General features: G+C 36.7%; 1 protein-coding gene across 1 annotated transcript in view; it reads right to left on the bottom strand.

Moving 5' to 3' along the window:
- LOC138415814 (dynein axonemal heavy chain 14-like) overlaps window positions 1–14,420 on the bottom strand; it is a 317,408-nt gene that overhangs the window by 148,475 nt on the left and 154,513 nt on the right. The window contains exons 31-33 of the mRNA XM_069544370.1: window positions 14,281–14,362; window positions 9,068–9,297; window positions 4,037–4,153 (exon numbers count right to left, since the gene is read on the bottom strand). Coding sequence (XP_069400471.1) covers window positions 4,037–4,153; window positions 9,068–9,297; window positions 14,281–14,362 — 429 coding nt within the window. The remainder of the gene's footprint in view (window positions 1–4,036; window positions 4,154–9,067; window positions 9,298–14,280; window positions 14,363–14,420) is intronic.

Genomic DNA, 14,420 nt, shown 5'->3' with positions numbered 1-14,420 from the left:
CATCCTTGCATAAAATGCTCCCTTGGTATCTCTAACTTTCTTGAAGAGATCTCTATTCTTTCCCTTATATCATTCCCATTCTGTTGTTTTCCTTTATTTCTTTGCACTGTTCACATAAGAAGGCCTTCTTATCTCTCCTTGCTATTTTCTGGAACTCTGCATTCAGCTAGGTACACCTTTTCCTTTTTCCCATTTTTTTTGCTTCTTTCCTCCTCAGACAAACACTTTGCCTTCTTGAATTTGTTTTTCTTTAGGATGGCTTTGGTCACAACCTCCTGTGCAATGTTATGAACCTCTGTTCATAGTTCTTCAGGCACTCTGTCTCCCTAATCTAATCCCTTGAATCTATTCATCTCCTCCACTGTATAAACATAAGGGATTTGATTTAGGTCATATCTGAATGACCTAGTGGTTTACCCTACTTTATTCAATTTAAGCCTGAATATGGAATGAGGAGTTCATAATCTGAGCCACAGTCAGCTCCAGGTCTTATTTTTGCTGACCGTATAGAGCTTCTCTATCTTCAGCTGCAAAGAATATAATCAGTATGATTATTGTCATCTCTCACATTGTTGAACGGTGTTTGCTATGACCAGTGTGTTCTCTTCACAAAACTCTATTAGCCTTTGCCCTGCTTCATTTTGAACTCCAAGGCCAAACTTGCCTACTCCAGGTATCTCTTGACTTCCTATTTTCGCATTCCAATCCCCTATGATGAAAAGGACATCTATTTTTGATGTTAGTTCTAGAAGGTCTTAAAGGAATGGTAAACCACTCCAGCATTCTTGCCTCGAGAACATCATAATCAGTATTAAAAAGACTACAGATTAGGGGTACTCTTTTCAAACAAAAAATGCTTTTGGGAAAAAAACTTTAATCATAAAAAGTAATTTTTGAAGTGTGATGCTCAAACAATCTTTTATACTATGGGTTAACATGGGAAAAATGATATCGATATCCTTAAATGTTATGAATTGATGATGTTAAATATTTAGTCTTTTATTTTAGATTAAAATTGATGCATGATATTATTTAATTTATACATAATAAACTGATCCTATATCATATTTTAATACATAATTGTACCTATACTTTCACGTATACATATTTGTTGTTATTGTTGTTGTTCAGGTGCTAAGTTATGTCCGAGTCTTTGCAACCTCACGGACTGCAGCATGCCAGGCTCCCTTTTCCTTCACTGTCTCCCAGAATTTGCTCAGATTCAGGTCCATTGAGTTGGTGATGCTATCTAATAATCTCATCCTCTGCTGCTTCCTTCTCCTTTTTCCTTCAATCTTTCCCAGCATCAAGATCTTTTCCAATGAGTAGGCTCTTTGCATTAGGTGGCCAAAGTATTGGAGCTCCAGCTTCAGCATCGGTCCTTCCAGAGCAAAATCAATAGTTTAAAAAGGGAGGTGGCAAAGCTTCTCTGAAGAGAGAAGTCTTGGAACTTCTGTCCATTGTCTTTATGTACTTGGAGTGTGCTCCTTGCCACCAAGATCTGCAGTGACCTCTCTGCAAGAACCAAATCAAGCTGTTCTTCATTCAACAGATTCGATCTAATGGGTTTACAGTGCTCCTGACCCTGGAACTTGCTATCTTCCCACAGACCAGAGTAACCTGGTGTGACACCAGGACTTCTGATTTGCATTATATAGTGGTGAATCAAAAATGATACTGTGATACTAAGATTACTGTTATGAGTTTGGGTCTGAAAGCTTGGAGAGTTTGAGTTTCTCCTAAACCCTTGCCTACAATTAGTGTAAGTTGGGGCCAGAGGAAGCAATGTCTTCAGTTCAGTTCAGTTCATTTCAGTCGCTCAGTCGTGTCCGATTCTTTGCGACCCCACAAGATTGGTTTTGTGTGGACATCATGGAAAACTGGAAACTTTAAACAGTATCAAATCCTGGTGTGAATAGCTAGACAACCAAGCCTTGTTAAAAACAGATTTTACCCAGAAAGGAGCCGACTTTCTCCATGTGATTTAGAGAAATCAACAACTTGTATTTTTTAATGTGTACCGTTCTCAAGTATTACCATTTCCTAAATGTATTATAAGAAGATTGGCTTTGTGTGGACATCATGGAAAACTGGAAACTTTAAACAGTATCAAATCCTGGTGCGAATAACTAGACAACCAAGCCTTGTTAAAAACAGATTTTACCCAGAAAGAAGCCGACTTTCTCCATGTGATTTACAGAAACCAACATCTTGCGACCCCCATGAATCGCAGCACACCAGGCCTTCCTGTCCATCACCATCTCCCAGAGTTCACCCAGACTCACGTTCATCGAGTACGTGATGCCATCCAGCCATCTCATCCTCGGTCTTCCCCTTCTCCTCCTGCCCCCAATCCCTCCCAGCATCAGAGTCTTTTCCAATGAGTCAACTCTTTACATGAGGTGGCCAGAGTACTGGAGCTTCAGCTTTAGCATCATTCCTTCCAAAGAAATCCCAGGGTTGATCTCCTTCAGAATGGACTGGTTGGATCTCCTTGCAGTCCAAGGGACTCTCAAGAGTCTTCTCTAACACCACAGTTCAAAAGCATCAATTCTTTGGCGCTCAGCCTTCTTCACAGTCCAACTCTCACATCCATACATGACCGACCACAGGAAAAACCATAGCCTTGACTAGACGGACCTTAGTCGGCAAAGTAATGTCTCTGCTTTTGAATATACTATCTAGGTTGGTCATAACTTTTCTTCCAAGGAGTAAGTGTCTTTTAATTTCATGGCTGCAGTCACCATTTGCAGTGATTTGGGAGCCCCCCAAAATAAAGTCTGACACTGTTTCCACTGTTTCCCCATCTATTTCCCATGAAGTGGTGGGACCAGATGCCATGATCTTCGTTTTCTGAATGTTGAGCTTTAAGCCAACTTTTTCACTCTCCTCTTTCACTTTCATCAAGAGGCTTTTTAGTTCCTCTTCCCCTTCTGCCATAAGGGTGGTGTCATCTGCATATCTGAGGTGATTGATATTTCACCCGGCAGTCTTGATTCCAGCTTGTGTTTCTTCCAGTCCAGCGTTTCTCATGATGTACTCTGCATGTAAGTTAAATAAGCAGGGTGACAATATACAGCCTTGACGTACTCGTTTTCCTATTTGGAACCAGTCTGTTGTTCTTAGATTTGGAAAAAACACCTCTATAGTTTCCCGTAAGGGTGGAATGGTACACTAAGACACTGAGTTATGGGCATTGATAGTTCAGTTTTTTTTTTTCATGCTGAAAACTAAGGATAAAAATGACCAATACTAGCATTACCAGATGATACACAATTGGGGCTTCAAATAACTGTAATACTGTGGTAAATACTGTACACTGGAACTTTGTTATTTCCAATGAAATTAATTTAGATTTAGAATTTTCTGAATGCTTTATATTTCTGAGATTTCTGGTTGTTTTCTGTCAAAAAATCTTATAACTAAATTTTGAAACTCTCTATGAGAGAAAGCTCATCTCAAAGTAATTAAATTCAATTAGTATTCATTGAATTTTTTATATTTGCAAGAAACCTACATGCAGCATATTAGTCCTTATTAAGCTCCTGCCTCAATTTCAACTAAACTCTCGAAATACAACAATTTTCTGTTATCTTCTATACATAGAAGAAGATTGAGAATAAAAATGATTTAGCACATATGCATATTTTTCCAACTATGATTATTTAATTAGCAAGTTCCTTTGCAATTGAGTTGCTACATATATGTTTTACTTGTTTTAGAAGAGGTCCTTTCCCTTTTTCCTTTCAATAATCATGCTAATTAAAATACTGAGCACTTCCACTAGCAAGATTTTTGTGAACTAAAATTTAAAAATGTACAACGGTCTCAATCAAATACTAATACATTTAAACTTGCTCAGAAAGCAATATTCAAAGGTCATTTTTTAAAGACTATCTTGTGACAGAACCAAATGAGTTCCTGGACAGACTTGGAATATGTCAGTCCTCAAAGTTGCTGATATAACCACTTTTATATATAAAATAATATCAAAAATTTATAGAAGTTAGAGCATGGCTCTTAAAATAATTCTTACCTCTTTGTACTAGTGTCTGAACATTAGGAAGTAATTCTGACCATGGCATAAATTCACATTGCTGTATATCCACAAAATACCCAAAGATAGAATGTTCACCATTTGGAAGGTTGATACCTACATTTGAAAATGATAAATAAATAAAGAGTCTCATGCATGGAATGTTTAATGAAGAATATGATCTCTATCTGAGAGATGTGACTGTTTGGTCAGAAATAATAATTCTTCATTAAAGGTATAACCAAACACATAAAACAGGCTTATCATTTTTCCTTCTAATCTTTAATTGTATAAAAGCAAAGCTTTATTATCTCTGACTTATTTTGGATCCAGAAAGTAAGAGGAATCATTCATTATCTGATATTGTTCGAAATCTTACCCAGAAGTTCTGATTATTATTATGTACTGTATATTATTCAGTTCAGTTCAGTTCAGTTCAGCCACTCAGTCATGTCCGACTCTTTGCAGCTCCAAGGACTGCAGCATGCCAGGCCTCCCTGTCCATCACCAACTCCTGGAGTTTACTCAAACACATGTCCATTGAGTCGGTGATGCCATCCAGCCATCTCATCCTCTGTCATCCCCTTCCTCTCCTGCCTTCGATCTTTCCCAGCATCAGGGTCTTTTCAAATGAGTCAGTTCTTTGCAATAGGTGGCCAAAGTATTGGAATTTCAACTTCAGAATCACTCCTTCCAATGAATATTCAAGACTGATTTCCTTTAGGATGGACTGGTTGGATATCCTTACTGTCCAAGGGACTCTCAAGAGTCTTCTCCAGCACCACAATTTGAAAGGATCAATTCTTCGGTGCACAGCTTTCTTTATAGTCCAACTCTCACATCCATACATGACTACTGCAGGAACCAAAGCCTTGACTAGACGGACCTTTGTTGGCAAAGTAATATCTCTGCTTTTTAATATGCTGTCTAGGTTGGTCATAACTTTTCTTCCAAGGAGTAAGTGTCTTTTAATTTCATGGCTGAAGTCACCATCTGCAGTGATTTTAGAGCCTCCCAAAATAAAGTCTCTCACTGTTTCCATTGTTCCCCATCTATTTGTCATGAAGTGATGAGATCAATTGCCATGATCTTAGTTTTCTGAATGTTGAGTTTTAAGCCAACTTTTTCATTCTCCTCCTTCACTTTCACCAAGAGGCTCTTTAGTTCTTCTTCACTTTCTGCCATTAGAATGGTTTTGTCTGCATATCTGAGATTGTTCATATTCTTCCAGCAATCTTGATTCCAGCTTGTGCTTCATCCAGTCCATATAAGTTAAACAAGCAGGGGAGGTGGTCCTAAGATGGCAGAGGAATAGGATGGGAGACCACTTTCTCCCCCACAAATTCATCAAAAGAACATTTAAACGCTGAGTAAATTCCACAAAACAACTTTTGAATGCCAGCAGAGGACATCAGGCATCCAGAAAAGCAGCCCATTGTCTTTGAAAGGAGGTAGGAAAAAATATAAAAGACAGAAAGAGAGACAAAAGAGATAGGGACGGAGCTCAGTCCCGGGAAGGGAGTCTTAAAAAGAGAGAAGTTTCCAAACACCAGGAAACACTCTCACTGCCGAGTCTGTGGCGAGCCTTGGAACCACAGAGGGCAACATAACTGGGAGGAAAAATAAATAAATAATTAAAACCCACAGATTATGTGCCCAATGGTAACTCCCCCAGCAGAGAAGCAGTGCAGATGCCTGCACCCGCCACTAGTAAGCGGGGGCTGGGCAGGGAGGCGTGGGCTGCGTTGCTTAGAGTAAGGACCGGGCCTGAATGTCCTGAGGGCAATCTGAGGGAACTATCTTGGGCTAGCAAACCAGACTGTGGGATAGTTACCATGCGAAAAGCCCTAACCTAAACAAGCAGGGTGACAATATACAGCGTTGATGTACTCCTTTCCCAATTTGGAACCAGTCGGCTGTTTCATGTCCAATTCTAACTGTTGCTTCTTGACCTGCATACAGATTTCTCAGGAGACAGGTCAGGTAATCTGGTATTCCCATCTCTTTCAGAATTTTCCACAGTTTGTTGTGATCCATAAAGTCAAAGGCTTTGGCATAGTCAATAAAACAGAAGTTTTAGAGATGTTTTAAGATGTTTTTCTAGAACTCTCTTGTTTTTTTGATGATCCATTGGATGTTGGCAATTTGATCTCTGGTTCCTCTGCCTTTTCTAAATCCAGCTTGAATATCTGGAAGTTCACAGTTCACGTATTGCTGAAGCCTGGCTTGGAGAATTTTGAGCCTCACTTTGCTAGCGTGTGAGATGAGTGCAACAGTGCAGTAGTTCTTTCTTTGGGACTGGGATGAAAACTGACCTTTTCCAGTTCTGTGGCCTCTGCTGAGTTTTCCATATTGCTGGTATATTGAGTGCAGCACTTTCACAGCATCATCTTTCAGGATTTGAAATAGCTCAACTGGAATTGCATCACCTCCACTAGCTTTGTTCCTAGTGATGCTTCCTAAGGCCCACTTGACTTCACATTCCAGGATGTCTGGCTCTAGGTGGTTATCTGGGTCATTGTTGGCAAATAATTGTTCACAGTATTCCCTTATGGTTTTGTTGTTGTTGTTATTTCTCCTCTGTAATTTCTTATTTTGTTTATTTGGGCCCTATCTCTTTTCTTCTTCATGAGATTGGTAGAGGTTTACCAATTTTTGTTTACTCTTTCAAAGAACCAGTGCTTGGTTTTGGTGATGTTTTATTATTGCTTTTCTAATCTCCATTTTATTCATTTACTGTATGATTTTTATTTCCTTCTTTCTGCTGACGTTAGATTTGGTTTGATCTTTTTCTAATTATTTTAGATGATAGGTTAGTTTGTTTGAGATTTTTCTTCTTTTTTGAGGAGGACCTATATCACTATGCATCTTCCTCTATGAACTGCTTTTGCTAAACCCAATAGGTTTTTTATAGTAGTGTTTTCATTACCACTTACCTCAAAGTATTTTTAAATTTCCTCTTTGATTTCATTATAGATCCATTGGCTTTGTAGTAGCATTTTGTTTTGCCTCAATGTAATCATTCTTTTGCTCATTTTTCCTTGTGGGATTAATTTCTAATATTTTCATGATATGTGGTCAGAAAATGTGCTTGAAATAATTTTTATCCTCTTGAATTTGCTGAAGCTTGTTTTGTGTCCAAGTATATGGTCACTCCTATAGAATGTTCCATGTGCACTTGAAAAGAATATGTATTCTGGTTTTTCTGCATGTAATGTCCTGAGAATATCAATTAAGCCTGTTTTATTTTATCATTTATTATCTCCATTACTTTAATGATTTTCTGTCTGGAAGATCTCTGTCCACTGGCATGACAGGGCATTAATATCTCCTACTATTATTGCATTTCTGTCAGTTTCTCCCTTTATTTTTGCTAATGCTTATTTGATTTTTGTGGGTGCTATTTGGGGTGCATATATGTTAATGACTGTAATATTCTCTTCTTGCATTGATCATTTTATCATTATATAATGTCCTTATTTATCTTTATGGCCTTTTTAAAAAAGTTTATTTTGTCTTATATGAATATTGCTATCCCTGCTTGACATTTCAGTTTTCATAAAATATACTTTTTCATCCCATCGTTTTCAATCTATGTGTGTCCTTTGCCCTAATGTGGGTTTCTTATATCTGTATATCTATTTCCTTCTTCAGATTTGTAAAGTTTTCAGCCACAATGACGACCCTGTATGCAAGACAGGGGAAGAGACACAGATGTGTATAACGGACCTTTGGACTCAGAGGGAGAGGGAGAGGGTGGGATGATTTGGGAGAATGACATTCTAACATGTATACTATCACGTAAGAATTGAATCGCCAGTCTATGTCTGACGCAGGATGCAGCATGCTTGGGGCTGGTGCATGGGGATGACCCAGAGAGATGTTATGGGGAGGGAGGTGGGAGGCGGGTTCATGTTTGGGAACGCATGTAAGAATTAAAGGTATTAAAATTAAAAAAAAAGAAAACATTTAAAAAAAAGTCATTTTATACTTTTTTAAAAAGAACTTTATTTTTAAGTGATTGGTGATTTGTTTACAACATTGGTTTGATTTCTGCCATACATCAACATGAATTAACCATAGGTGTACATACGTTCCCTTCCTCTTGAGTCTCCCTTCCACCTTCTGTCAGCCATAATATTTTCAAATACATTTTTAACTCCCTTTTCTCTTTTTCATCCTTCTGGTATTCTTTCTATGTATAGATTGGAATGCATTATATTATTCAATAGGTCTCATATATTGCTTTAATTTCTTTTTTGTTTCTCTTCCCTTTGCTCTTCTGACTAAGTGATTTCCATTATTCTATCTCCCAGGTCACTTTTTCATTCTTTTGCTTTGTACAGTTTGCCATCATTGCCTTTAGCTCAGCTTTTGTATTAGAAAATGAGTTTCCAAATTTTAGTTGGCTTCTGTTTGTAGTTTTAGGTACTTTTACAGCAACCTGCATTTCTACTAATAACCTTTCTTAACTCTTTCAGTATTTTCATTAACTCCTTTTTGAACTTGTGATTTGGTAGACTGCAAATACTTGTTTCATTGTTTGTTCTTTCAGAGGAATTATCTTGATCTTTTAATTAGGAGTGGTTCCTCTGTTTCTTCATTCTACTCATATTTCTCTGACTCTATGAGTTTAGGAGAAATAGTTATGTACTGTGGTCTTAAAGGGCTGTTTTAATGTGACAGTGTCCCCATGTAGACTCCATGAGTCTAGCAATTTTTGTTAGAGGCTATTTTTAGTATGAATGTCTGCTTTTTCTTTCTTTGGTGTATGCTGACCATTATCCCCTTGATAGGGGTTGTGATTGGTGTTGTGATGGCCAGAGCCTACACTGGATGTTGAGCTGGGCCTCCTCCTTGTTGTGCAGTTATCACAGTCCTATTAAGGATGTTAGAGTGTACTTATTTAACCCTCTTTTAACACTAATCTTCACATTTAAACAGATGAGCTAAATAAATATAAGTCCAATGATGAGTTTCAAATTAACATTTTGAAGTATGCATAATTATGACTTTTCCCTTAGAACTTACCTATTTGTGCATTGCCTTCAAATAATTCACGAACAAGATTGTCAAAATCATAGGCTACTCTTGCAGGTGAATCAGGTTCAGAACTTGGATAAAATATTATATCATCTTCATGTTCATCTTCACGTTGTAAAGTTCCTCCAAATGCCCAAGTAAATGCAAACACAAAAAGCTTTTGAATTGTTTTTTTTAATTTAATAGGATTTTTTGCCATGTACCATGCATTTTCATCCCTGTGGTAGGCAGATGTGGAAAGGTGAAGATTAAAATTTTTAGAAAGCAGTCCAGTAATTTATTTCACCATCACATCAAAATTTTGTTACTAAAATTTTTTATAGTTAAGTATTAACATGGAAGTTTTAGAGTTAATGTATAATTTACCTTTGATAAGTTATGTAAATTATACACTGATACTATTTTTATTTTTAAAGTACCACACGTATAAAAGATTTGTAGTCAAACTTTATTTCAGGTAATAAATGATGTTCACTTTTATTTTAGGTCAATTCGTTACTTAAGAGTTCATCTGTCTCTTGGGAGAGAATCTGGTAAGTCTCCATTTAATGTAGAAAGACATAGACATAGTGAATAGTCATCCACTCTGTACTCTTCTCAAACAAGTCCTATAGGTCGTTGAAATCAAATTGGCTAAAAGCAGGCAGAATCTGGGGAGAGTCTTCTCCAGTCTGGGTCAACCCAGGTTATCTTGGGCTGTGGGACTCTCAAATAACATAGTGATAGCACCAATGATGATGGGGCTAATCAAAAGATTTGGGCCTGATTACAGGATATTTTGAATGGTTCAAGATTTAGTTTTCATAAAATTACTTATAAATTATGAAAATCTTAAAAATGTATCACTGCAGTTTATTGGCAATTATTAATGTATGATGCATGTATATAATCCTATTTGACATTTCTCCCCACATGTAAGAGTTTGTTCAGCAAATATTTTTTTGAATTCCTACTATATCTCAGTTACTCTGAACAAAACAAATACGATCAATTATTTTGGAGACAAGAAAATGAATACCAAACCACGATATGTGTAAAGAATAAAGAGTCAAGCATACTGTGAAGAATCTTAGTAGAGATAACTAATTTAGAGTTTGGGAGTCAGGGAAGACTTCTTTGAACAACTAACAGTTAAATTGAGACCTGAAGAATGAGTGCAATTTTGAAAAATGTAAGAGGAAGAATATTTTGAGAAGAAGATATACATGTGCGAAGACCATGAGGTGAAATGGTTACGACAAGTTTGAAGAACTGAAAAAGAAATCCAGTGTCTTTGAAGCATACCTAATTAGTTGAAAAGTTTAGAAGAAAAGTCTGGAGATATAGGCAGGGGATTTTAAGCTGTGCCAAAACTTCTCCTTCCACTCTAAATGTAATGCAAAGTCATTAAATGGCCATAATACAAAGGAACATTCTAATTTACATTTTTTAAAAAATCAGACTCTTGCATATAAATACCAGGAGACACACACAAGAATAATAATCACAATAATATTTGTAAAAACCAACAAATTGAAAAAACAACCTACGCTTTGTTGTTGTTGTTGCTGTTCAGATGCTAAATCGTGTCCGACTCTTTGTGACCCCAGGGACTGCAGCATGCCAGGTTCCCCTTTCCTCCACTACTAAAGTTTGCTCAGATTCATGCCCATTGGGTTGGTGATGCCATCTAACCATGTCATCATCTGCTGCCCCTTTCTCTTTTTGCCTTCAATCTTTCCCATCATTAGGGTCTTTTCCAGTGAATAGGCTCTTTGCATTAGATGGCCAAAGTATTGGAGCTTCAGCTTCAGCACCAGTCATTCCAATGAATATTCTTGGGGTTGATTTCCTTCAGTATTGACTGGTTTGATCTCCTTGCAGATCAACAGACTCTCAAGAGTCTTTTCTAGCACCACTATTGAAAAGCATCAATTCTTTGGCACTCAGCTTTCTTTATGGTCCAACTCTAACATCCATACATGGCTACTGGAAAATGATAGCTTTGACTATATGAATCTTTCCCAGCAAAGTGAAGTCTCTGCTTTTTAATATGCTGTCCAGATTTGTCATAGTTTTTCTTCCAAGGAGCAAACATATTTTAATTTCATGACTGCAGTCACTGACCTCAGTAATTTTGGAGCCCAAGAAAAGAAAATCTATCACCTCTTCCACTTTTTCACCTTCTATTTGCCATGAAGTGACGGGACCAGATGCTGTGACTTTAGTTTTTTTAACATTGAGTTTTAAGCCGACTCTTTCACCGTCCTCTTTCAGCCTCATCAAGAGACTCTTTAGTTCCTCTTCACTTTCTACCATTAGAGTGGGATTATCTGCATATCTGAGGTGGTTCATATTTCTCACAGCAATCTTGATTCCAGCTGTGATTAATCCAGCCTGGCATTTCTTGTAATGTACTCTGTGTAGAAGTTAAATAAGTAGGGTGACAATATACAGCCTTGACATACTCCTTTCCCAATTCAGAATCAGTCAGTTGTGCCATGTAATGTTCTAACTGTTGCTTCTTGACCTGTATACAGGTCTTTCAGGAGACAGGTAAGGTGGTCTGATATTCCCATCCCATCTCTTGAAGAATTTTCCACAATTTGTTGTGATCCACACAGTCAAAGGGTTTAGCATAATCAATGAAGCAGAAGTAGATGTTTTTCTGGAACTCCCTTGTTTTCTCTATGACTCAATGAATGTTGACAATTTGATCTCTGGTTCCTCAGCCTTTTCTAAATCTACCTTGTACATCCAGAAGTTCTCAGTTCATGTACTTCTGAGGCCTAGCTTGAAGGATTTTGAGTATAATCTTACTATCATGTGAAATGACTGCAATTGTTCAGTAGTTTGAACATTCTTCAGCATTTTCTTTGGGACTGGAATGAAAACTGACCTTTTCCAGTCCTGTGGCCATTGCTTAGTTTTTCAAATTTGCTGACAGATTGAGTGCAACACTTTAACAGCATCATCTTTTAGGATTTTAAATAGCTTAGCTGGAATTCTGTCACCTCTACTAGCTTTGTGTGTAGTAATGCTTCCTAGGACCCACTTGACTTCACACTCCAGGATATCTGGTTCTAGGTGAGTGACCACACCATCATGGTTATCCAGGTCATTAAGACCTTTTTTGTGTGTATAGTTCTGTATATTCTTGCTACCTCTTCTTAATCTCTTCTGCTTTTGTGAGGCTCTTACCATTTCTGTTCTGTATTCATTTCATCCTTCCATGAAATGTTCCTTTGATATCTCCAATTTTCTTGAAGAGATCTCCAGTCTTTCCTATCCTATTGTCTTCCTCTATTTCTCCGCATTGTTCATTTAAGAAAGCCTTCTTACCTCTCCTTGATGTTCTCTAGAATTCTGCATTCAGTTGAATTATATCTTTCCCTTTCCCCTTTGCCTTTTCTTCTCTTGCCTTTTGCTTTCTCAGCTATTTGTAAGCCTCTGTAGACAACCACTTTGTCTTCTTGCATTTCTTCTTTTTTTGGATGATTTTAGTCACTGTATCCTGTAAAATGTTATGAATCTCTATCTGTAGTTCTTTAGGCACTCTGTCTACCAGATCTAATCTCTTGAATCTATTCATCACCTCCACTGTGTAATCATAAGGGATTTGATTTATGTCAGAATGAATGGCCCAGGTTAAGCCTGAATTTTGCAATAAGGGCTGATGATTTGAGCCACTGTCGGCTCCAGGTCTTGTTTTTGCTGACTGTATAGACCATTGTCTTTAATAAATGTCTATAATGTCTTTAAAATGTTGTATAGACCATTCAACATCACAGTAATCCAAGTCTATAGCCCAACACTAATGCCGAAACTTAAGCTGACTGGTTCTATGAAGTCCTACAAGACCTTCTATAACTAACACCAAAAAAAAAGATGCCCCTTTCATCACGGAGGATTAGAATGCAAAAGTAGGAAGTCAAGAGATACCTGGAGTAACAGACAAGTTTGGCCTTGAAGTAAAAAATGAGTTGGGCAAAGACTAACAGTTTTGTCAAGAGAACACACTGATCATAGCAACACCCTTTTCCAACAACACAAGAGACAATTACACATGGATGTCACCAAATAGTCAAAACTTATGCTTATGAATGGACAAATTATGACATATTTTCACAAAGAAATATGCAGTGAAAATGAATTAAGACCCCCTACATGTACAATGGATTAATCAGAGGGACATAACTTTGAACAAAAATGCAAGTCACAGAAGAACATAGTGATTCCACTAAAGTTAAAACATGTAAAGTTGAAAAATATACTGTTTAGGAATATATTAATAAACACAAAATTCAGTACAGTAGTTATCTCAGATGATGGCATAGGTTTAGATAGGTACACTAGGGAACTTCAAAGATAAAGCAGTACTTTTAAAAAATAACTGAGTGGTGTATATATGAATGTTTGTGTATTATTATTTATATCTTGCACATACTTTATAAATATCCTTTTATGGCTACTTGCTATTTAATAAAAATTAAAAATAATATGTGGTTGTCATGTCAGATATGGACTAAAAAACTGGAAAATTTAGAAGGTTATAGCAACAGTATAGGAAAGAAATAATAAACTTTTGGTCTAGGATGCTGATGATCAAGATGTAGATAAATGAACGAATTTGAAGGCAGAATTGACAGGTAAAAACCACATTTACAATGTTCTATCATTTAAAAGCAAATGTGGCATAAATGTCTCAATATCTCATAATGAGATATAGGAAAGCCTCAATAGTGAAACCCTATCCTACAAAATGGCAGAATTGTGGGGCGAGCACTATATTGCTATAGTTTCTATAGTTATTGAGCATTTACTCTATACCAGCTACTACTCTAGATATCCGGCACATCACAGCATTATTCCAGTTTTATTTATAAACAAAAAAAATTAAAGGTAAAAAATATTTAGTAACTTGTTCAACATTTCTGAGCTCATAAAGGGCAGATTCATAAAATAAATTCACATCAACTTTATTCCACTCTCAAACATGTAGTGTCTGGACAAATGTTTTCATATTACTTAGATAACTTTCCAAAATCTGGTGATCTTGTATTAGATATACAGAGACTCTAAATTGGAATAAAATAAATTTAATTGAATTTTAACATTAGGAAGTCATAGATTATTGGTTTATTGACAGATAATCCTGTTTCTATTAGAGTGTTTGGCACTTAGTAGTTAATAAAACATATCTTTGAATGAATGTAGCTGACCTGTTTTCCACATCTTTGAATTTGACAGAAACTTTTGAATGTGAAATTATCTCCTCAGATGAAATGTCCTTCAAGTCTTCACCTTAAAAAAGAAGGAGAGTTTTTCCACAATTAACAACAGACCTAAAATTTAGCTGGTT

The sequence above is a fragment of the Ovis canadensis genome, chromosome 12 (genome assembly GCF_042477335.2).
Source record: "Ovis canadensis isolate MfBH-ARS-UI-01 breed Bighorn chromosome 12, ARS-UI_OviCan_v2, whole genome shotgun sequence".
NCBI lineage: Eukaryota > Metazoa > Chordata > Mammalia > Artiodactyla > Bovidae > Ovis > Ovis canadensis.
The sequence above is the reverse complement of the archived record's forward strand: the minus strand, read 5'-3'. Positions and strand labels throughout refer to the sequence as shown.